Source organism: Aythya fuligula, chromosome 17 (assembly GCF_009819795.1).
Source record: "Aythya fuligula isolate bAytFul2 chromosome 17, bAytFul2.pri, whole genome shotgun sequence".
Taxonomy (NCBI): Eukaryota; Metazoa; Chordata; class Aves; order Anseriformes; family Anatidae; genus Aythya; species Aythya fuligula.
Window position 1 is genome coordinate 11,473,773 of NC_045575.1, and position 24,221 is coordinate 11,497,993.

At 37.7% G+C, this 24,221-nt stretch overlaps 1 protein-coding gene across 2 annotated transcripts; it reads right to left on the reverse strand.

Moving 5' to 3' along the window:
- Positions 1-980: 980 nt before the first annotated feature.
- On the reverse strand, positions 981-23,671 carry CHFR (checkpoint with forkhead and ring finger domains). Of its 2 annotated transcripts, XR_004253983.1 has the most exons (19): positions 23,589-23,671; positions 23,072-23,216; positions 20,957-21,056; positions 14,467-14,576; positions 13,622-13,681; positions 13,252-13,461; positions 12,098-12,313; positions 11,392-11,548; positions 10,949-11,103; positions 10,192-10,354; positions 9,178-9,320; positions 8,646-8,765; positions 8,237-8,320; positions 7,440-7,510; positions 6,415-6,502; positions 6,132-6,239; positions 4,899-4,971; positions 2,465-2,623; positions 981-1,485 (listed from the first exon to the last, which is right to left on the reverse strand). XR_004253983.1 is itself a non-coding variant. In XM_032198833.1 (18 exons), the coding sequence occupies exons 2-18, from the start codon at positions 23,202-23,204 to the stop codon at positions 2,581-2,583; spliced, it is 2,034 nt and encodes a 677-aa protein (XP_032054724.1). In that variant the 5' UTR covers positions 23,205-23,216; positions 23,589-23,671; the 3' UTR covers positions 981-2,580. The 2 variants fall into 2 exon arrangements, 1 of the variants encoding a protein (XP_032054724.1); XM_032198833.1 differs by having other exon boundaries at positions 981-2,623.
- Positions 23,672-24,221: the final 550 nt, after the last annotated feature.

Consider the following 24,221-nt stretch of genomic DNA (forward strand, 5'->3'; position numbering starts at 1 on the left):
TTTCACAACATCTATTCTACTACATTTCATGCTCAGCTTCCAAGTATCTCTTATAAAGGAGGTGGGGGTGTGCTTTAGACAGGTTAAAAAATATGCTGCACCTTTACAGTATTGAAACCATTACACCAAGCATAGTTCATACATTTATCACATTAACTATCACCTGGTAACCATACATTTAAAAAGGTCTAATGTATAGAGTATGTAATACCCATGACAGATACTCTTACTTACTTAAGAGCATATAAAGATCAGGATTTATTCACCCTCCCCATCTGCAAGTTAATTTCTCATCTCTTCCTGGTACAATACAAATGACAAAAAAAAAAAAAAATCCCTTCATTCCATTGCACTACTGCAACCCTATATGCATAGAAAGGCAGATCAATTACCTATAACAGGGAAAAGGGTTTTTTAAAAGGAATTTGAAGAACCTCTACTGCACAGGTAGTTTAGATGTTAAGTACATAAGTTCCACTTTTTTTTCCAGATTTTTTTTTGTCACATAATATATCCCTACACAAACATAACTTCAGTAAGTGCAAGTGAGGTTGTACATAGTACTGTAGATACTACTTTTGACCAAAAAAATCCAGCACAAGAGGCTTGAACACTAGCACAGTGACAAGTCTATGCTGAAAGCCCATCTGGGGTGTGGGAAGTGGTGAATGAGAATGCAAAGCACATTTCTGCATATAATGTGCAAAGGCTTGATCTCTACAACTGCACTCATTTTGCTACATGCACAGCCAGAGATGAAAAATGAGATCAAAAACAGCTGGGAATGGTTGTCCTGAGAAGATACAATAACCATTAAAAAAATCTAAACATAAAGTACAAATACAGAAGCAACAGAACATTGTTAATAATACTAAAAGACAGAAACACACTGTTGTTGTTAAAAGAAGTTTCAAGTATTATTCCAGATCCAATTTCAATCCTACTCACAGGAGAAAATGCCCAGAGACTAGGAAGAGAAGTCCACTCCAAAGTGTATTTTTAATAGCATACGGACATGGTCAGCAGACCCAGCCTTGCGGCAGCTATTTTAAAAAATAAAAATCTAAACATAAATGCATAATTTTAATTAGCATTCATATTAAGATGTGCATTACTGGAAATAGTTTTTGTTTTCTAATTCACTGACACCAGTAGACATGATGTGCTGCATCATTTGTGCTCCATTATATCGCAAGATAGTGTGTACACTTTTTAACATTGCAGTATAAATCCTACTCACAAGTAAGGCATACTTAAAAACAACATGGTATCTACAGAGGTAACTTTGTATGCTTTCTTCTCCTTCTGTTTCACTCTTCTAAGTATGATGAAAAAGAGAAATTGGTCCCAGTTGAGCTTTGTGAACATTAACTACGAAATTATTATGAAACAGTTCAGATCAAATCATTTGGGGGAGCAGGGAGGGGTGGTGGTGGATTTTTTTTTTTTTTTTAAATGATGCGTGGGACATTTCCTGAATGAACTCTGCAAAAGGCATGAAAATAAGATCTATGTTATTTATGTCAGCAACACCAGTGTTCCCCTTCATCATCCCTATCCCTACAGAAATGTCTCCATATTGCTACAATTTCTCCAAATAATTATTTTCTGTAAGATTGTTCTTTCCAGTAAAGCCGCTATATTCAGTTTTAAATTACAGCTTTTTCTACATTTATTTTTTTTTACCAGTGTATGCATGCTAGAGAACAGCTGCATGGCAGAGGTACATACTTAGCATACAATATCAAACCAAAAAAGAAATACAAAAAAATGAACCAGTGTCCTACTGGCTGCTGTTCTATGTCAAAAGCACGGTTTGGTTTTCTGATATAAAATACTACAGAAGTAATATTAGCAGAAGTCTGTTTTGCTTCAAGTATTACCCCAACTTTAAATGTGATTTTCAATTTTTTTTGTGCAATTATTTTTGTAATTTAACGTGAATAAAAACCATCAACACGACAAAACTAAGAAAAGAAACTGTACTTCTTCCACTATAACACTGCACATATGGTAGAAGCTTTAAGCTGAAACAGCTGTTTAATGGACGGAATTTCTTTTTAAGTGAAGATTAATGTATTTCTAGCCCAAATGCAAAGGGTAGTGACAAAATATCAGACTACCGCAAAATGCAGTTACAAATATACGCTGACAATTTCCTTCTTAAATATTAATGGCTCTTGAAATAATCATCAGATACTTATACAAAACATTTCTATTTTAAGTCTAAGGATTTTACTTAGTTTCTTCACAAGTAGTGCAAATACACTCCTTATTCTTAGGTCTTCCCAAGATATGGCTGGTTTTTGTGTGTGATTTCTGTATGTGTTCTTCACTGAAGTGATACAGGGACACTGTAGTCATGAGGATGGAATGCAATGCTTGCTGACTTTCTTGGAAAAAAACTACCTTATTCATATTCAGCTGTAAAATTCTACAAATTAAAAAGTTCACACCAGATTACCTGATGCAAAAGTTATTGATTCCCTGCTACTGGGAGAACTGAGAAGATCCCCTGAAACCTTAAACTGTACAAGCAGTAAAACAAGTTTTTGTCCCCTCTCTACAGACTACAAGTATTCAGTTCTTGAATCGTGTTTGTTCACAAATGTGATTGAATTTCCTGAAACAAAAAAAAAAAGAAGAAAGTATTAAAATGCAACACAGTTCTCAGAAGTCAAGCAACACAAGAGTCAGCATCTTTCACAAGGTATTTTAAATGTTTAAAACAGAACATTTACACACTAACAGTGTTTTTCAGAACCTGTTCAGAAATCCTACTAACATGTTAACTGTAACAGGATTTTCAGCATCTCTCCTGCCTAACACTTGGTAGTTTTATTATGCATACAGAAAACCTGTTATTAAAAGCCTTCCTCTATACTTCTGCATACTTCAAATCCAGAAGGCAATTAAAACAGGAATCAAGAGAATTAATTTTGTCCTGAGAGACATGGGTTATTTTTAGTAGACAGCATTACACAACTCACTGGGAACTAGTATTAAGCAGTCTAATAATACATTTGAGCACAAACATGTTCGTTTGCTGGCTTACAGTTTTCTTCTGGTGATAAAATATAAGTAATGTTTTTCTCATTCTATATTATTTCAGTTCCATGGGAATGGCAAGCCTGTCTGCCTGCTCTAAATAGATCGCACAAAGTTCTACACAAGGCACTCCTTTTGAATTCTCAGAAACCTCTCACTATTCATTCTGTTTCTCTCTTCTTTGGGTTATGTGTATCCTGACACAAAGCGAAACATGAGTTGGGGTGCTGAGTGTGTATATACACGTGTGGAAGAGATAATGCAAATGAAACCATGAATTTTTTCCCTCTTACCGAATCAGATGAAAGATTAGAAAGAAACCTTGCTTACATAACCAAACTACTTAGCTGAACTATTTAGCTCAATAACAAAAGCACGACTGGATATCTAGGAACGGTATGACAGGTTTGTTTGTGTTTATGGATTTTAAAAACTAACAGCAGCGGCCAGTGAAGTTTTAGAAACTGGTAATGGTTGAAAGAAAAGAAGGAAAAAAAAAAAATCAGTCATTTCCATTTAAATGGTGTTATCCACCAAAATGCAAATGCACACAACTAGTAAGTGCTTTACTACTGAATTAACACTAACATTTCAAAACACTATTTCCTGTGTGAACATACACAGTCCTATAATGTGAAGTTGCAGGTAACGGTGGTGCTTCTGAATTAAATCTGCAACTTAAATTCCAAGTTATTTTTGAAAGGTATTTGGTAAAACCCTCTGAATTTGTAAATGACTGGGGATGAATATTTTAAAAGTCTTTCTTATGATCTGTAATAAGCTGTAAAGACTGGTTATTTTCAACCCACGGTACCTGAAATATTAAAGGAATTATGCTAAGTGTGCGTGTTCACTGCAGCATTAGAAAGATGCTGCAAAATCTACTGTTCATTAAAAGCAGTTTCTCAATAAGGGGTAACAGATCTTCTGTTTTGAACCGCACTGAGAATTTAGAGAATATAGCAAGAAGGATTTTTTTAACCTTCCCTGGAGGGAGTTAGCTCTTAGGTGGACAATTTTTGTTTTGTTTTTTAAAATTCTTTAATATTTGTCTTGACATACATCCTCTTCATGCCTCTTTTTGTTAAGAATGGCATTGCATTGGTTATCAGTGGCCTTGAATTTTTATATATATATATATATATATTTTAAATCAAGGACCTTAGTTTAGATGGACGTTTCACATGAATAACCAGGAGTCTACATCCCATAGACATATTAAAACACTTGAGAAATAGAGCACTACCCTTTTTTCAGGCTCAGTATTTCATTTTTACCATGTGACAGGTTGCTTGAGTCAGAGGAGTAAAATATATTGAACTCCTTCAAAGATCTGAACTGGTAAGCTACAACAGGTTTCTAACGTCACACGTTCCAAACTTTTATTGCTTTTCTTGTTGTAAAATATTCCCACCAATTTATGCCTTCAGGGTTTGCTGCAGCTCACTAGAGGAGTATTTCTCATAGATCCGAAAGGGCTAAGTATTGTCTATAGCGTTTCCAAGAAATATTCCAGATATGAGCAAATAAAAAGCTGCTTGAGTGAGGGAAGAGATATGCATCAAAGGGGACTTGGGAGTGGAAAACAGGACTTAAGAAGCATTAGTGACAGGTTACATCAACTTAAAAGTGCTAGAGGTGCCCTTAGGACATGCATGAAGGGCCTATTTCAAAGATGTTTTACATAATAACCAACCAAAAAAAAAAAATACAACCCAAAGCTCACCCACTTCTGTGTATACCACAGCCATGTTCCCCATGCTACTTCTGGCACCTCAAAGGTTTGGTTTTGTTTTTAAGCCCCAAAACAAACAAACAAACAAAAACATTTTATAAATTGCATAACTTACATGGCATGATGTGCTTTGACCTGAGTTCGACAGTTGCGCCCCCAGTAGCAATCAGGACGTGACGTGACAGTCACTACAAGAAGAGAAAATAAAATGCTATGTTTATTAACGAAACTATTGAATAAGGTGGTAGATACTATTACACCACTGATAGTGCTGATTACTGACCAGAGCAAACATTGTAAAGAAACAAGACATTTGCAAGAAACTGCAATAAACTATCTTGGTTCACCTTTGCAGAAAGGAAGAAAACACTCAGTAAAGGATGAAAAAAAAATAATTCCAAACCTCATACAGACTTACAATGAAAAGATATGATTCTCAATGCTGTCAAGTGAAAGTTTATTGCTTAGTTTAACAGACTAATGGACTGATTAACAGACTTCACAGTTTAGGACACTGAGCATGTCTATATACATTTCCATATAAAAGAAAAACTAATTAATCTGGGTAGTTCGTTATTCTCCCCTAGTTTTACATACATAAATGTAAATGTTTTACACTCAGTTGTCCAGCAGGGCATTACGCTAAAAAGAAAAGCAACACAAAGAAGAAACAAGCTAGACTGACTGTCTCTTGTTATGCACAGATGCAGAGTTCTAAATAGTTAAAGACATGGAAGTAGTTGCTAGCAAGAACTGACTGGACAAATGTAATGTTTAAAAGTAGACTGTTGGAAGAGCTTCTGTTCCCAACAGATTTGGGACTGAAGGAGGCACAGTTGCTTGTATGCTATTTTATACTAAAACTGTAAATGCAAACAGATTTAGAATTAATTTATGAAAACATTCTTGTTCCTAGTTGAGAGCTGGTAAAAATATGATACATTTCCTGAACAACTTCATCTTACGCATTTAAATGAAAAAAATAAATTACATCAACTAGTTCCTGTTGAATCTATTCTGGATTTTACTGAGTTCCTCTTCTCACTAAGCAGATATATTTATTATATGCATAAGAAATCATATTGAAAGAAAAGATCCCATTAGGGAGTCTGACAATAACTATACGCAAATTTAGCAGTTGACAAGTAAAGCAATCAGCATATTAGCTCTGCAAAAAGACTTCCACCAAGCTACATAAAGGTGCTAAAAAATTGCCCTACACTGGGACCTGTTAATCTGGAGAATATAAACACACATCTCATTTAAATCTAAGGCTTCAAACAGAAGACACAAGAATAAAACTAACTCTTTAACTGACTTTCTCTGTACTGTGCAAAGCTATCCCCACCTGGCAATTCAGCAACAGGAATATTCTGCCTGTACTGGTAGGCAAGTTCTCGAAAGCTGCGAAGGCCACAACAGTAGCAAAGCACTGTGTTCCCAGTAATTCTGTAATCTGGGGAGAAATCCAGTTTGTACATAATGTCAGTGTAAGGAATAAGAAATCAGACTTAACAAAAACATCATTACACTGGTTATATACACAGAACTTCAAACCTCTTGATAATATTACTTACTGAGTTATACATATACAAGGAGTTACACACAGACCAAAATGAACATTAACATACCTGACAACATAAAAACTCCTCTTTGAAGAGCTAACAGACTTTCATTTAACATATTTTTCCAAGTCAAACCCCTGGATGCCAGGTAATCCTAAAAAAAAGAGTGATTTAAGTGCTTAAATTAGAAGAATTTCCAACATTATAAGACAGAGACATTTAACCTCAAATATTTCCAAATCTAGATCTGACTGGGCTTTCAAAATTGGTTAATTCTGATTACAAATAAGAATAAAATACCATTTCTTTAGCTTAATGAGCAAGATATTTTCAGATCACCAATACAGTCTTTAGCTCAGTATCTTTTGTTCAGAGTATACCTACTTTTGCTAAAGCAATGCAAATTGTTTTCAGTCACATTCTCATTTAAGTCACATCATCTCCCTTCAGTCACATTCTCATTTAACTTGCATCAAGATTTCATCCAATCTTTACTTAATTTAGATAACCTAGTCATGGCACAGACAAAATATTTTCCATGCATCACAAATAGAATTTTACCTATACTGACAAAACAAACAAACAAAAAAACGTATGTTTTCCTGATATATTTTAGTGATTTATTTTTCTATAATTAATATTTCAGATGTTACACTTTAGACTGTAGAAACTGCCTTCCCTAACAAATACTTCATTACAAGTAAAGTTCTTGGATGATTTAACAACTAAACATATCTGAATTCTAGTCATTTAAACTCAAATTCATGAGTTATAGCAATTATTTTTTGTTAATTTGGGTGGTAAGGGAAGAGTTGCTAAATAGAATACATCTACAGGATACCATGCCCTATTATACAAAGATGGGAAAAGCCAAATCACCACCTCAAAATACTTCCAGTCTAGATACAGTAACTACAGTCTTGGTCCAGCTGAACATTCAGGGCTCGTATGACTTGCCCTTCAGAATCATGTGCTGTAAGTGACACAATGCCATCACTTTAGTTGTCAGGCAGCACATATAATTTCAGGAGTAAATCTTAAGCAATGTACATTTATTATTTTGAATCCTACATAAAGATTTTTAGGCATACCTTTAGGATATCTGACTCATAGTGGTTGTTATTTAGGACTCCATCTAAACACTTGTCACCAAGATTTATTTCTAATGAGAAGAAGAAGAAGAGTTACTATTTCTTCCCCCACCCCTCAGCCCTCAAGCATTTTCTGAAGTTTCTTCTGTTTCCTGAAATAATGTGCACAGACCCACGTGAGCTCCAAGCACATGGCTGTGTTCAGCATGTGCTAAAGCATGTGATATATAATTCCCAGTTGAAATCAAAGATAAAACATTAAGATTTTACAATTTCACCTTCAGTAGGTGAAAGTAGTAGTGATCTACACAAATTAACAGTGTTATTGAAGCATATTCCATTAGCTTCAAACTACAGTCAAGTAATTTCAACTGTTCTAATTTATTTTTCAATTTTTATTTTTTTAAACGTTGAGTTTCAGTAGTCTACATATTTAGGAGAGTAAGGTTCTTTTCCAATCAGTTAACACCAAATGTTCAGCGCTCTTGCATTGACTTGCATGATTCTCTTACTAGGCTGAAATACACTATGATCCTTTTTATACTGGAAAGCATTTTGCTCAACAAGTGCAGCTTTCAAGCTGAATATGGTAAGGACACAAGAAATTAAATCCTTTCAAAGCTAATACATGTACACATCACTCAAGAAGTATTTGTAATGTGAGGACACAGCCTGTGTGTCCTTTTGCATGACTGTATTTCAAACTCATTTATCATATTTCTTAAATTACCCGAAGTTCAAGACAGAAATTTTTGCAAAGAAAGCATGCTCATAAGAAACATTTTATCCCCAAATACCACAGAACGGTGCCAAACAGCCAAAACATGCCATCCGAGTGCAGCCCCAGTATAAGTGACAGAAGGGTTGCAGACAAACTGTACCTGTAAAATAACAAAGAAAACCCCTATAAGAACTACACACAAAAAAACTCAATAGTCACTGTGCCTATAAAGCAATAATAATAGATCCCTGATAAACTTGCTTTAAAAAAAGTAAAACTTTCAAATTTAAAATAAACTCTATAGAGGAATAATAAATTTTATAAAGGAAGATTTTCATGCGCTGACTACAAGAATCCAATAAAGAATATTCAAATAAAGAACACTCTTCAAAATAAACTTCACTAAAATAAGGGAAGACTTAGTTTTGTAGCCAAACTTAAGAAAAACTTAAAAAGAAAAATAAAATATATATATACACACATACATTGCTGAGGAGCAACATGGGGATTCTGTTCACGCTCTGCTCTTCGATCAGGCATAGGCTGAAAGCAGCAGGTACATATTACGTGACTTCCTTGAGCAGGACACACATATTCCTGGACAGCTAGATGGATGGAAAAAGAGAAAGAAAAAGGAACAAAAGTATAGACAATGATGCACAGGACAGCAATCTGGACTAGGGATCTTAGTGAACACAAGACTAAAAAAAATGCAAGTATCAAGGAAGCAACATATATACATTTAGAAAGATTCTTTAAAAGAGCAGAAAAATTACATTAAGACTTCTAAACTACAGAGGTGTGTAAAAATATTTGAATATGTAAAACAATTTACAAATTATCAACCATCAGAAGTCTACCTGAACCACAGCCACATTTCATGATATTTGCAAAGATAACTATGTGGAGTGGTGACATTCTCACAGTACTACAAGAGTAAGCATTCTTAGTTCATAACAGGTGAATGAGTTGCAATATCTTAGTTGCATACTGCTGAGAAGACTTCATGACACCAACCTGCAGGGAAGTTGGCAGATGTAGAGGGTGCATCTCCCAGTGCTTGCATTCCTCCTGTTTCTGTCTCTTGGCCTGTGCCAGGCAGAGTTGGAACAGAGTGTCTTCGATATCCTGGGCACTGTCTGCATACTATATATGGTTGACTGAAAAAAGGAAATAAGGTCATAGGAAATAACACCCAACAAACGCAAATATAACTCACATCCCTATGCTAGACGAGGTTGGTCATATTCTTGAAGTTTAAATTTGGAATTTCTTCATCCAGTAACATATGGAAGTTTACATAACTCAGTACCTCACAGCTGTGAAGAATGCTTTAGTTGTAACATACAGGAAATACTGTGAAAGAAAGGATTTTTAATAGCTTCAGAAAGAAAATTGAGTGGTGTGACTGGAAGTAAGATGAACAAAAAAGAATGGAACAAAGTTGGAATAATTATCTACTAGAAGAGTTTTTCTGTTCTCTGCTAGACATACAGCAAAAAGTGTTTGCTGTTGGAAATGAGAAGCTATTCTAGTACTTGGGAATCCCTAGATCAAGTATCAGATGCTTCAGTAGCATATACCTGGTTAAAGCAGCATGCCTGAAATGTAAGAAAGCACAACTATTGCAGCTAGACTCATAGGGTCATAGACTGCTTATCTCATAACAAGACCTTAGCCAGAAATCTATTTTCTGTAAAGCAACAGCCACAAAAAGCATTTTCACACATCTCATATAAATCTGTTGTACTGCTCAGTATAGAGCTGTTGGTCATAAACTGAATATTGCTGGGTTTTTGGGTGTTCTAGCATTAAATATTTTTTATTGACTGTTCAAGGTTAAGAAGGATGGCAGCAGAATTGCCAAGATAATTACTGGTAAGAATGAACTTAACTGAAAACAAAAGATTCAGTCTGGAAATGATCATGGAAACACTATCAGCAATAACAGTGTTTGTGGAACTAGTTTAGCTGGTGGGTTTAGACATTCAAGCATAAACAAATCTAATTCAATGCACAACACAGACATACCTGATATCTGAAGATTCACTATCTACATCTGACAATTCCAGTAAATCTTCAGAACTTCCTTCCTCATCTGAAAAAGATCTCCGCACCTTAGGTTGCAACATGTCTTGAGTGATTTTGTTTCGAGCATCCATGCTACGTACATCATCTTCATTACGACATTTATCTGCATGAAAACCAAATTCAAAGTTCAAGAAAAGAGTACAAGATTCATCACATTTCTTATTCCCACCCTACTTAAACAATGTGTTTATTGCATTTTCATTTCCATAAAATTTATTCTTAGATAACAGTTCTAAAAGCTCTTAGTTAAATTCCCGTCTGCTAATGAGACTCTAGTATCAGGCAAGTGAAGTTTTGTTTTCATGAGTCTATGATCAAAGTTAATTAAATCCATATTTAAGTATATTTTTCAGAATTATCTGAGTTTTGGCAGCCTAATCAGTCAGTGCCTCCTATTTGATAGAACTGATATTCTTTGCATGATTAAGTAGTCATATACATGTAAAATTAAGAATTCCTAGTATATGCAGTTACAGTATTAAATCACCTTTAATTTTCACCACTACTTGAAATATTACAAGCTATTATGTCAGATTAAATGTAAGCAGTTGTTTTCTTACAGCCATGTCAGAGAAAACAGCAGAGAAGCATGACATATACAAACTTAACAGACAATAGTCTTTGTGCTTACATCAGTTACATACATAGCTAATATGTGAAATACATCAGATTCTTTTACACACACTGTTCAACTTGCCTGGATGCTGAATTAGATAAGCTTCAACCAAGTTGTTCAATATGTGATTTTTACAAATACGTTCTACTGGACAACGACACGTTGGACATAAAGAAGACCTCTCCATCCATCCTGAGTAGCAGGCAGCACAGAAAGTATGCATACAAGGCTGCAAGCTGGAAAACACAAGCATGACAGCAGTGAAAGAATTAAGTAAAAAACAGATCTTTCAATTTTTAGTTACATTTTTAACACTCAAAAGATATTTATGCTGCGTTGAGATAATCAGAAAGACAGTTGTAAAGCATTCGCTTCATTTAACTATATAGTTTGGAGGAAAAAAAAAAAAAAAAAAAGACTCAGAAGGGCTTGTGAATACCCTAAATATCCAGGCCACCTTAAGCAATAGTCACTGAATTTCTTATCTTAATATCACTATTACAGCTTTTGTCAATCAAACTTACCTTACACAGTCATGCAGCAGTTCTTGGCAGATAATGCAAGTTAATGTTTCTTCCATTTTATCCGGTTTCACATTTGATGTTTTTGCATCTTCAGAGCCAATTTTAATTATACATTCACTTGGAGCTGCTGCTGGAACATTTGGACAGGAATCTTCATCTACAAAGGCAGAAGACTCCGTAGTATTTTTCTTGAAACTATTTTTTAACTGTTTAAAAAAAGACCTGAAAGGTGCACACTAATTCGCGGTTCACTGTCAGTGGCCCCACTGAAGGTTCTTGCTTTACACATAACAGTTTCTGCTAAAGAAGTCATCGTTTTAACTGGACCAGAAAACAAGTAAATGAGAAGAAATTGAAAATGGACTGATGACAGCTGACCTGACTCAACCGACTGATGGGAGGAAAGAGGGGATAAGCATTACTTTCCTTATTTAATACAATACTACAACATAGTATTACATTGTGAGGAGGGAAAACATTACCTATCCCATACTAACCTAGCCTTTCAACCCTCTTTAAGTTTGATAGGTGTGTATTTCACTTTAACAGAAATCTAATAATCTGTCCTTATTTTTCTTAACCTCACTGGGCTTCTTTAAAAAACTTAAATTAGAAACTTACAGCTATGTCTAAGCGTTTTAAACTAACTTTCAACAATAATCTTTAAGAGTGCAGAGTAGGCTGCAGAATAGTGCAGTATACTAGCCTTCTTTTAGTTTCTTCTTTGCAGGTTCCAAAATTTCCTCCTCCCCTGTCGTTTGAGCATCTGATTCTGCTTTTTCTTTGTCATTGATTTCTGAAGTGATTGCAGAAGTTTCAGTGTTGTCATCAAGCTTCTCATGTTCATCATGCAGTGCTTTTAGACACACAGATTCTAAGATTGGGAAAGCAGGCACAGGAGTGAAAACTGAGGATTGCGATCCTGCAAAATAAAAACACAAGACTGAACATAACAGCATACAGACATGGGGCATGAAAAAAGAAATTATTCAAATGCTGATGATGCACATACATCTGAATAGGAAAAAGCAGTGCAAAAGCACAGAAGTAGTGTTTGCTGAACTATACCACAGGTATTCTGAGCCAATCTAATTGGAAGAACTGGAAATAAGGCTATTAGCTGTGAAACCATACTTAAAATACCCACAACACACCCTTCTTTAAAGTACAGAGTATTTATTCAAAGACTGTTATCCACATCAGATCTTTCTGACAAAGATGCTAGGCAGAGGACTTATACAATATTGATAATATTCAACAGGTCAGGAGCACAGCAGAGCACAAAGCTTTACTTCCATGTATTTCAAAGGAGTGGAAGAAGTCCCCATGAACTGTTGTCAAATGCCATTTTTCAGAGAACTGCTCTTACTCCAGTTCTATTGTAAGAGTTGTGCAGCACTGGGATATTACACTTGTAAATACAAGGTAACAGACAATGAATCTATGCAGTATATTTCGGCCTTAGAGCTCTAAGCAAGAGAATGGGGTCTGGTGACTGGCAGCAGAAACAGTGACAATTAAAGCAGTTTCTCAGAATGACTGATGCAGGCAAGCACTTGTATCTACTTGATTTGTTATATGAACCATATACATTTGCTAAGGTTTCACCAGAATGCTATAAACCCACAGTGTAACGACAGAACAGTCTGGGATTTACAAGGATTTTGTGCATCTCTGAGCAACAGCCATTCTCACAACTGTTCTACCTAACCACCAAGATTTACGCTGCCTACTCAGAGAAAGTTCATTAGAATTTCACGATGTAAATGCTACAGACACAGAGAAGGGTGAGGTTAAATTACAAATCTGGAATAACAGCTGATGTGATATCAAACTTTAAATACTTGACACAATTCTTACCAGATGTAGAAGGATTATCCTGCTCAGATGCAGACTCAATAAGAGAGGTAGAAGAAGCATTAAAGAGGTTAGATGTAGAAGTAGATGGCTGTGGTTCCTCATAGCAAGACTGAGTAGCTGATGGTGATGAGGTAATTTGGGTCTCATCATTACTTCTTCCTGTACTTGAGGTATCTTTGGTCACATGGCATTGGTTTTCTACATTAGCTTCTACAGTGAGGGAGGAAAAAAGGGGAAAGATATCTGTGTGACAGTCACCACAGCATTTACGCTTCAGAATTCCCAAGGAATCAAATTATCTCAAAAAGGCTGCATTAGTTATTGGAGCTTAGCTTAGCTCCTCTTCTTGGGTCTTAAATTACTTCCTTACCTACTGTTTCTTGAGTTGCATCCTGTTTTGTGTTTAAGGATTCATAAAGATACGCAACATCTGAAAGAGATAAAAATATTCATCAGAATTTTTAAATAAAAATCAGCTAACCTTAATCTCACACAAGCTAATTCTATGTCCAAGCGGCTGCTTCCCCAAAGTGTCTGACAACAGAATAGGGACATGAGGGATCACCTCTGTAGTACAATATTAATACTCCTACTTAGGAGGCAATTAGGACCAGCACAGCAAGATCTTTTCTTCTCATGAAACCAGGCAGAGGCGCTTTTGTGTGAAGTTTAACTTGTGCCAGCCGTGGAACCAGAGACTTAAATGTTTCTTAAACCTAAAATTGCTCTGTGTCAGAGCAGACTGTGAGTATCTTTAGGGATAATTCAGCAATAGTTGTTCTTCTTACTAAGCTACATTCAGCTTATTATTTCTTAATTAATTTCTCAAATTCTTCAATCCATTTTGCTTACATTTCTGAAATGCATGAACTCAAAAAAAAAAAAAAACAGATTTACGGCATGCTCTAAGTTTCATTGAGAAACTAACTCAGTATGTATTAATAAAACCAACTGAAAAATACCTCCACATTCGCCGATTTTATTTTTATAAGCCAAACACTTCAAACTAATACAGTCTGAAAGATTTCCCTAACTTACTACTTGTCACTGTAAAAATTAGCATGTCCATGACCTCTTTTATGGAGACTTGTTTCTACGTGTCAACAAATTGCTTGTCTTAAAATGAAGTAACTCTGTTTTAATTATATATTTTTTTTCCCTTTCATGATTCAAAAATGACTAAGTATACCATGAAAAAATATATTATTTACTTACTGTTCTCTGGCTCATTTTTTCTGTAAACAACATAGATCACATCTCCAGTCTGTAAAGGGTATGTCTGCTTCTTAACCACTTTCAGTTTATTAATTACTGTTCCATTAGTACTGTAAAGAGAAAGAAAAGATAACTTGGGGTAAATGTTTTCATAAATACCTAGGAGAAGGAAGGGAAAATACAAGATACTTTTCATGACAAAAACTGTTGTCTCTCAAAAACATTTTAAGAAAGGATCGAAAGAACTGTTCAGAAACAAAACAAAACACCAACCCAACTGTTAGAGAGACAGAAGTTCAGGGCTATTCGGACTTCAGAGCTCATTTAGAGCTCCTAGTAAAGAGATGGTAGCTGACAGACAGACAGACAAACGATCCCTGACATTTGGCCGCTGTGTCAAAATAATTAGATGATTCTTTCTGTAGAAAAATCTCCTCCCTTTGAGTATAAAACAGGAAGGGATATCTGAAATATATGAAATCAAGACATAAAGTGAAAAAAAAAAAAAAGCACAATTAAAAGATGAGTTGGAAAGAATTATTTTGGTATTTATAAAAGCTGCAAGACTCATGGAAGAAATTAAACTGGGGAAGCAGCAAATACAAAGCATTGCTGATTAATAGATATCTTTGCTGTTTCACTGTGAGTGATGTTTTATATCCAAGCCTTATAACTCAATCACATTATTCAAATACTGAAAAATTTCAGCTCAATTACAATAAGCCTCTTTCAGGGCTGCAGCATTCTAGAACTTCAGACTTCTGCTATTTCAGGTCTCAGCAATTAGTACCAAATATGAAAGAACAGATCTGTTTTTTTTTTCCCCTCAGCAGAGCAAGCTTCTCCATGAAATGACAGCAAATCTCTGCTGCCACCTCCTGGTGGCCACCGCTCATTCTCAGGACACTTCACAGTCTTTAAATAGACCTAGAAACCTAGTTTTTCTAGAAGAGAGCAACAGTTATTTAGAAATTAGCACCTTCCCTTCTCCTCCGCATTTTTCCTTGAAAAAAGCAACTTGAACCTGGAAAATTCTCTTGTTATTTAGTAATATCAACTGAGAAAGAAAGAAAAAGAGAACTTTGGACTGCTGACCTTTTCACAAAGTCAAAAGCATTACATTGAAATGTTAGAAGGGAAAGGAAGTCCTTTTGAATAACCACAGCATGTCTTGTTCAAGATACTAGTTTTTCCCTATGCAACTGCTTTCTCTCTATATATGGATGAATCAACTAATCCAATATAATAATTATAAAACAACTTCAGATGTCAACAAACAAAAATCTTCAGGTCACAACAATCTTTGCTCCATTAAAGTATCTAAAAGCTTCCCTTATAAGCCAAGAAACTATCCTGAGCTTGCCTTTTCACTTTAGGCATATAGATGTTGAAGCCTGAAAGACTTGAGAACGAAAACGACAGTAGAACAGACATGTTGCTAAAAGCACAAGAAGTTTAGCAATTAAGAAAAATAATCCTAGTCCATCTGTTGGAAACTATATTTGTTTTTAACCTAACTCTGATGTTAGTAATAATATATTAAAAAGATAGTTATGAGGGGCAATAAATCAAGTGAGGCATTCTTGGGAAAAAAATTGTCACCATCATGCATCAGTAACCACTCATTCTTGGTCTAACGATGCAAGTGCAGAAACTGCCACCCAGGACCCTAATCCACAAAGTAGCTACAAATATCTACATCTTTTCAGTCCTGAACAGTTATACTGACATTGATGAGAACTAAGTAATTAATTATGTGGCATCTACAGATGCAAATGAAGTAGGAATAAATTGGTTTCAACACAGAAAATCACAAGCTTTTCTTAAATACATTAGCAAACTGAAGCAGTTGTCTTTTTATCCCACAATTATCAAAGAAAAAAAAATCCAACTACCCCATATAATTGTGTTATTCTTTCACTTAGCATTTCCAGTTTCAGGGTTCGGTTTAAATGTTCAGAGACATTGAACAGATATGGTGACATACTGGATTAATGTTGTGGGTATTTTTAATGAGACACACATGGTAAATAATGACATTTGCACATTCCTCTGATGTTTCAGACTATAGTAAGGTCCTTATAAGGTAAGTAGGAAACACAATGAGAATCCTAAATATGAAGGTCATTAACGTGGACTTACTACTGAATTTATTTTAACTGGCTGTATTATTTTTGACATGGAGAAGAAAAACAGGACCATCAGACATAAATTGTCTGAGTTGTGAAACAATGTCACAAAAGGTCCCAATGTCACCTTTCTAAAAAGGTACAAAAAAAAAAAAAAAAAAGCCTTGACTCAGTTCCAACATGGTTGATGACTTTACAGTTTGATTAATGAAATATACATTATCCAGGCTGTTGTACAGAATTTATATGAACCATCACATTTCACTCAGACAATGCCTTTTTTTGAAGCAGATAAATGATCTGTGTATTGTCAGATACTTTGGTATTATTCCCAGAAAAACGACAGTCTATTACTTTCTAGTAATTACTGGTGTCCATCCAGGAAAAGAACGTAATTTATGGTAAAGCTTATGGTTTGATAGTTTTAGAAGTTATTTTTGTATAATCCTGAACACATTGTAAACTGAAATGAATTTTGAATTCTAATAAGTTACTAAAGCCCTTCTCTACTGTATCAGTCTCATTTTTTATTTATTTTACATTCACAGAAATAGCTTGACTGCAGGATAAGTAGAATTTAGTAGCAGAAAGGACACCACTCTCCACTGAAGATCAATCTCTTGTTCCCCCACAGAAAGGGACTACCTGCTTGTCTGTCACGGGGAAGAGTCTTGTGCAAATAAACCTTCCCTGCTGTGAAAAATCACTTAATATTTAATCAGAATCCTAAAAACAAATGAACAAAAACATTAGAATACAACAAGAGGAAGTCCTTAGAAGTTACTTTACTTGCTTTTTAAACTTCTATTTCAAAGAATCTTACAATTGCTTTTACTTACAGCAAACTAATGACTGCTTCAGCTGCTTCAGGTTAACTGGTATTTCTTTCAAGCAGTACCAAGCAACTAGGGCATGGTTTGGAAAATAAAGCAGAAACATACATCAAAAAAAGGGTGATTCCATGGATATTTTATTGTACTATTTGCTAACTCTTGGGTTTGTTATTTCCAAATTTCTGTTTACTCAATAATTGTGTTTTCTGCACATTTCCTTCCACCTGCGAATTTACTGTAAGTCTTTTCAAAAATAGATCCAAGAACTCAGTATGCTACCACAGAGATAAAAAAATATGTGGACAGTCAACAATGTGTTTAATGATGTTCTTTGAACTAATTACAATAGAAAAACAAAGTCCACTCAGTTCAACTGTCCCACACCAGCTGCCTCCTTCAATGCATTCCTTTTCACCAGAAAAATCTGAGCTTGACCACAGCAATGTTTCCAAACTATTTTCCACTTAACAGCAGAAAGAGCTGATGCTGCAGTATTTTTCTGGGACTCTGGGCATCAGTATTGCCAACTCAAACATTCAAAATTCTTCTTCTTTCAGCCGGCTTGATTCTTTGGAGCTCAGCTGATATTCAGCTCAAACATTGGGAGACCCAGAAGAGTGGGGTGTTCTGCAAGTAGTTACATCAACTTGTTTAGTCTCTTCATTCAGCAAGAGGTAACTACACTTCATACCAACTCACTGGCAAGCAGAACACAGGAATGACCTTATTCTTTTTTTGCTAGCCACACAGAAGTGCAACGTGCATAAGCAGCTAACTGGTAGTACTCTGCAGGCATGCAGCCCTTCGATGACATTAGCGGTGTAACAGGCCCCACCTTTCCGTGAATGCATCATGTAAAAAGAAAAGTTAATTTGATTTGGCTAGCTCTTTCTGCTGGCTGCTTTTGCCTGGGCTGGGTATGGGGGTGTGGGAGGAGAAGAAGGAAAGGTAGGAAAACTTCTACATCATTCACAATTTTTCCAGCTTTTCTTATTACCATATAGGTCTGAACTACTTCTTCCAGCTAAATGCACCTGAAACAAGAGATGGGTTTTCAAACTTGGACTTACAGCTGACCTCTGAAACTACCACGGATTGGCAAACATGGCATGACCTGCTGTTTGAAATATCTGGAACTGTGGAATCATATTGGAGGATGACATTTACAAGCCATTACCTAGATGTCCTAGCTAGACCTGACATTTTTTCCCTGAAGTTTAGCATTTCGTCCCACAGCCTCTCACAATACAAGCTTTCCCAACAGCCACAAACCATCAGGGGTTTATCCAGAGACCTATCCTGTTTACTATCTCTAGCTACAACCTAGATGGGGAGAGGAAGTACGCCCTTATCAAGCTTGTGGATGATACCAAAGTAGGAGTTATATTCAGTGCATGCAAAAGCTGGGCTCTAGAGAGGGCGTTAGGCATGCTGATGGGAACACCACAATGTTCAGCAAAGGCAAACACAATGCCCTGCACAGGGCATAGAATAACCACCTGCACCGGTAAAGGCTGGGGACAGACCAGCAAGGGATCTTGGTGGATCTTATGCCTAAGCATGAGATCATACACCTTGGATTTATGCCAAGGCATAAGTCAGCAGCATGCCCTGGCAGCGATGAAGGCCTACAGCACACTTGGCTGTATTAACAGGGCGTAGTCGGATGATCAAGTGCAGTGATTATTATTCCACTGTGCTTGGAACTCATTAACCCACGTTTACAATATTACATCTAGTTTTGGGTAACCTAGTACAAGAAAGGTCTTAATAAACTTGAGAAAGTCCAGCAGATACCCACTGATATGTCCAGAGAGCTGGAGCACAATACCTATGAACTAAAGGGCTAAGGGAACTGGACTTGTTTTACCTGGGAGAAGGTGGCTTGGGGAGCACGGGACCTAATAGCAACCACCCGGTACCTATGAGGAAATTACCAAGACAGAGCCAGGCTCTTTACTGAGGCAACAAAGATCATAAATTGAAACAAAGGGAAATGAAAAAAATGAAGTATGGGACCTCCTTAGGCATCTTCCAAGCTGAACAATTCCACTATGTTCTGGCTTTACTTAAGGAAACAAAATAAAAATAAATAGCCCATGTAAATATCTAGAAGCGAGTTCCTTTTAATATCAGCACAGTCTCTAATTGAACCAGAGACAAATGTTTTGCTCAAAGGAAGATGTCAACTAAAGGCTTTTTTCTCAGCAAGTACCCAATACTAACCTTGAACTCCCAGAACAATATATTTAGCTGCATTCTGGTATGTTTGAAGAGGAAACAACAGATTCAGCATGATACCCTGTAAAATCTCCCACATTAAATTTTGTCTTTATGTATATACTTCACTGAATTTTAAACTGTTATCCTCATCTTTGGGTAAAATGCCTTCTAGACACAAAGAATGGGGGGAGCTGGCAGAAAAGTATTATTTGTTTCTTTATTGACTGCAGGGGCATGGCATAAAAAGAATGTGGTTTACAGAAACATTCTGAAATGTCACAAATTTCTTGACATGTAATAAACCAGAAGCTTTCTGCAATTTTCGACAAAAAATCCTGTCAAAAATGAAGCAGATGAAAATTTGAAGGGGATTACAATCTCTTAAGAAATCCCCTTCCATTCAAATTCCTATTTCACATTTTATAAAAAACTAAGATCCACTAGAAACCACCCACAACCCCTGCAGTGCTACTTGACTTCCACAGTAGCCTTAAAACTCTACAGAAAATAACTTCACCAGCATAGCAAGTTCATTAGCCTTCAGTATATGAAGAAGCATGTAATTAAATTTATATACTAGAAGTAGTTCCACTAAATTAGCTTTGCTTTTTAACAGTAGTTACAATGAGGTATGTGCTTAAATCTTCTTACATTAAGAGCCTTAGTTCTCAAACCCTTAACTGAATACAGACACACCATAGGAAAAAAAAAATCATTCTGGTTAAACATAAGAAAACACAACACATTTCAACAGTAGAATTCTAGCAAGCATCTTTTACTATTCAAGTAGTTTGAATAGGCTTTAATCTGCATCTGACATGCCCACCACAAAGGACAGATAACTAAACTGCCCGTGATATACAGGCTATTGATATTTTGAATACCAGAAAGATGTATAACAAATACAGACTTTTACTATTTTATGAGATTTGAGATCAGCACTGCTGGTATCTACCTCCCTTTACGAGTACCTGAAATGAGGCATGCTCATGCTTACAGCTTTTAAGAATGTTGGCATCACTCTAATCCTTTTTTTTTTTTTTTTTTTTCCTCCACAAGACTAAAGAAATATCCCACAGAACTATTACATCATCAGCATTTTCATCAATTCCTTTTAAAGAAGAAAAAAATACTTAGGAAGTACCATAAAAATCTAAAAAACCCCACCCCACAGATGCAAAAAGTAAAAGACAGAAAAAGGAAGGAAAACTAGAAGAGTTTACTCTCAATGCCTTGAGCAATACACAAGATTTTACTTCACAGACTAAAGAGAAGACAACAACAGAAGTGCACAGGAAAACCAACCTTGTATCTTCCAATGACACTTGACCAGATTCTTCATCCACTATGATTTTACAGTGATCTCCAGACACCAACTTGTTGCCAGGGAAAGATAAGTCACAACCTTAAAAAGAAAGCAGATTTTCCAGTGTGCTTAAAAATACACATTACACAGACAGATCAGCATTCTACATGGCTATAAATGCACAACAAACTGACTCATGTACATCTGCAGTAGTTCAAAATTTCTACTGGCATACAGGCAGAAACACAGTCCATCCATGTGATACATAAATATGGTGAAGTAGACTTGTGTACTGATAGAAGATTATTTCAACCATTTTAAGGTGTTTTCACTCCCTTTCTTTCCCCAATCCCAGCCTTTACAGATGGAAATCATGTCACAATTACTCTGCTCTAGAGCAGTACCAATTCACAAATACTTGAAATGCATTCAAGCTAAATTCTAGAGGGATATGTCACAGAGCACCCAGCTCTTTTCCCACATCAGTGTAACACTGATTGATTTGATTTAACTTCTGGTTCATCCTGGTATAGCGGGAAGAAGTAGTGGAACCAACAGCTGATAAATGAGAGTATCACTGCTCTACCTTAAAGCTTTTCTTTTGTTTGGTTTTAAATAAGAAAATATTCCTTATCTTTGTTGACAGCATTGTTACATTATTAAAGCTGACTGGAGATTAAAAACCCCAGGACTGACTAAGATTTAGGGATATGCTGGAGAAGTGTAGTGACAATACTGACATGGTAGAGACTTTTCTACCTACAACTCCAGGGCTCTGAGCAAATCAAGAGTTTTTTACTTCCCTTTAACATGGACTGTTCAAGGCAATTCTCAAAATTCCTCGCGTAAGACACTGATCTCTCTCACAAATGACTCAAAGCACCTGCTTACAGGAAAATTAAACCTCAAAAATATGATTTACTTTCACCTATTCACACTGTAGGTACAACTGTAGGTGTCAGCTGACAAAAACAACATACCCCAAAGGAGCAGCCACTAATGCTGGTGACAGTTGTGACAGCTTATTGCTATCCTGCTCCAAAGATTCAGGGCACAGCCAACAGCTACAGTTAACTGTTGCACAACTTGCAACAACAGGAAGCACAATGAAAGTGAGTAAACTAAATTTTACTCAGAATCACACCAGTAGCAGGAAAGCTCATTTGGAGCATTTTGTCCTTTCGAATATTCTTGATAATTTTACGAGTAATATTTGCAAGCCAAAGCTTGTCATGAGAGTCACTCATTTTATTGATCTATCAGTAGACAGGTACATAAACAATTCAGCTTGCAAGAAATCCAACCGTCATCTGGACCTCAACTTGAAGGATTTATCTACAGCTTAGATAACGTTAAGCAATCTAAATATTATTACCACGTGAAAATACATAAAACGTTTTTCCAACTACATGTTATCTGCATTTCTCATAGAGTAATAACATCTAGCGCTTGTTCAAGACTATTGCTTTACAAAATGCAATTACCCAAATAGTTTGATCTGATGGACAAGAATTGGAAGTTAGTGTTGTCATGGCAGAGTAAAAAAAAAAATTAAAACACCATGGTGACTGGTTTAAGTACAGTAAGCATTAAAATAAGAGACAAATATTAATAGCCTTAAATGCGGAACATAAAGCTTGTAAATCCACTCAGAAAAACTTTCTGTACTTGTTAGCAATCTTTATATAGCCAGAAGTAGTGTGAGTTTTCATGTGGACATTTTCTTTTCTGTGAAGCCCAAGCATTTTGTATTGCAGTTCCCACTCATTTTAACCACAGAAATGAAAAGGGAACATAAATAAGACTAATGCAGACGCTCTTCTGAATCAACTGTCATTTTTTCTTATTTGTACAAACTGTCACTGATGACCTAAAAGGCACATTTGCTTATAAAGGTGTGCATGCTGAAATCTGGCGGAAACGAGGAAAAGGTCAGTGTAAAACTTTCTCTTTGCACAGCGCCCAGGGGAACAAGGGACGGTCTGGGGAGCACCTCCGGCAGCTGAAAGCGGTCAAAACCAACTTCTCTCAGTCCACTGCCTCACAGGCCGCCTCCTAACGCCTTAAAGGCCGGAGGGGCTCCCTGCGGCCCCAGCACACCCTGCCTGTCCCACCTTTCTTCCGACCAATCGTCCATTCCCTTTTCAGCAGCAGGACGTGCGGCTCTGCCTCCTCAGCACCCAGCCGGATCAGCTTCCCCCAGGGCTGCCGCTGCTTGCTCTGCTCGCCTCCTTCCGAGCGCTCCATTTGGATTCACATCTGACAAAAACAAACACACAAAGCCACCCCACATCGCACGGCACCCGGGGCGTGGGGGGGGGGGGGGGGGGAAGAGAAGGGAAGCCGGGTGCTCCCTTCCCCTCACGGGGGCCGTGCCCCGCACACCGCCCCTCAACCCCTCGCCCCCCCGGGGGCTCTCCGGGCCCCCTCCCCGCCCCCGGCCGCCCCCTTTTGTGCCGAGGCGGACCGCCCTCCCCGGGCCGCTCGCCGCCGCCTCGCAGGGCTCCGCCTGAGGGGCAGCGGGCAGGGCCGGCCCGCGCTGCCCTCTCCCCTCCGCCCCGCTCCCCGGGGGGGGCCGCGGGGTGCCCGGATCCCCCCCCCCCGGCCGCCCGCCCGGGGCCCGGCCCTTACACCCAGCGCGGCGGCCGAGGCGGCTCCTGTCACCAGACATTGCCGCCCTCAGCTGATCGCCGCGGGGCGGGGCCCGGCCCGCCATTGGAGGCGGCCATGGGGAACGCACCGGCGGCGGGGGCGGCCCTTCCGGCGCCCGGCCCCGAGCCCCGCCGGCTGCAGCCCGGCGCCTTCCGCGGCGCATCGGGGAGAGAAGGGAGCAGGGGAGGGGAGGGGCGGAGGGCGACGCCTCGGCGGACATCTTGGGTGTGGGCTGGCTCGCTAGGGGGACAACGCGACGGGCGCCATCTTTGTTGAGGGCGGAGCGGGGGGCTCGCGGCGGGTTGGGCGTGCCGGCGAGCGGCTGAGCTCGGTCGGGGGCGGTGAAAAATGCTCGTAGTTTAGCTCTTCGTTATTGAAGAGTTGGTGGTTAAATAAAAACGTACTTGCAAGGGAAACGCTTTAGAAATGATGATCACGCTGAGGTGGGATCGGTGCCCTGTGGTGGGGTCCCTGCCTGCAGTGGGAAGCCCCAGATGAACCACTGAGGGAGTCCTTACGTACCCAAACACAGGGCTAGCAGGGACGAGAGCGAGGAGCAGAGCTTCCCACACCCTTAAGAATCATCACATTGCTCTTTGTTACCCTCATAAC

Bases quoted from the DNA above. Each gene is read 5' to 3' on its own strand.
- CHFR (XM_032198833.1), bottom strand. From the start codon at position 23,204: ATGGAGCGCTCGGAAGGAGGCGAGCAGAGCAAGCAGCGGCAGCCCTGG. The intron at 9,321-10,191 runs GTATGTCTGTGT...TCCTTTTTTCAG, and splicing joins AGTGAATCTTCAGATATCAG to TCAACCATATATAGTATGCA. The intron at 6,240-6,414 runs GTATGTTAATGT...ATTTCTCCCCAG, and splicing joins AGGAGTTTTTATGTTGTCAG to ATTACAGAATTACTGGGAAC.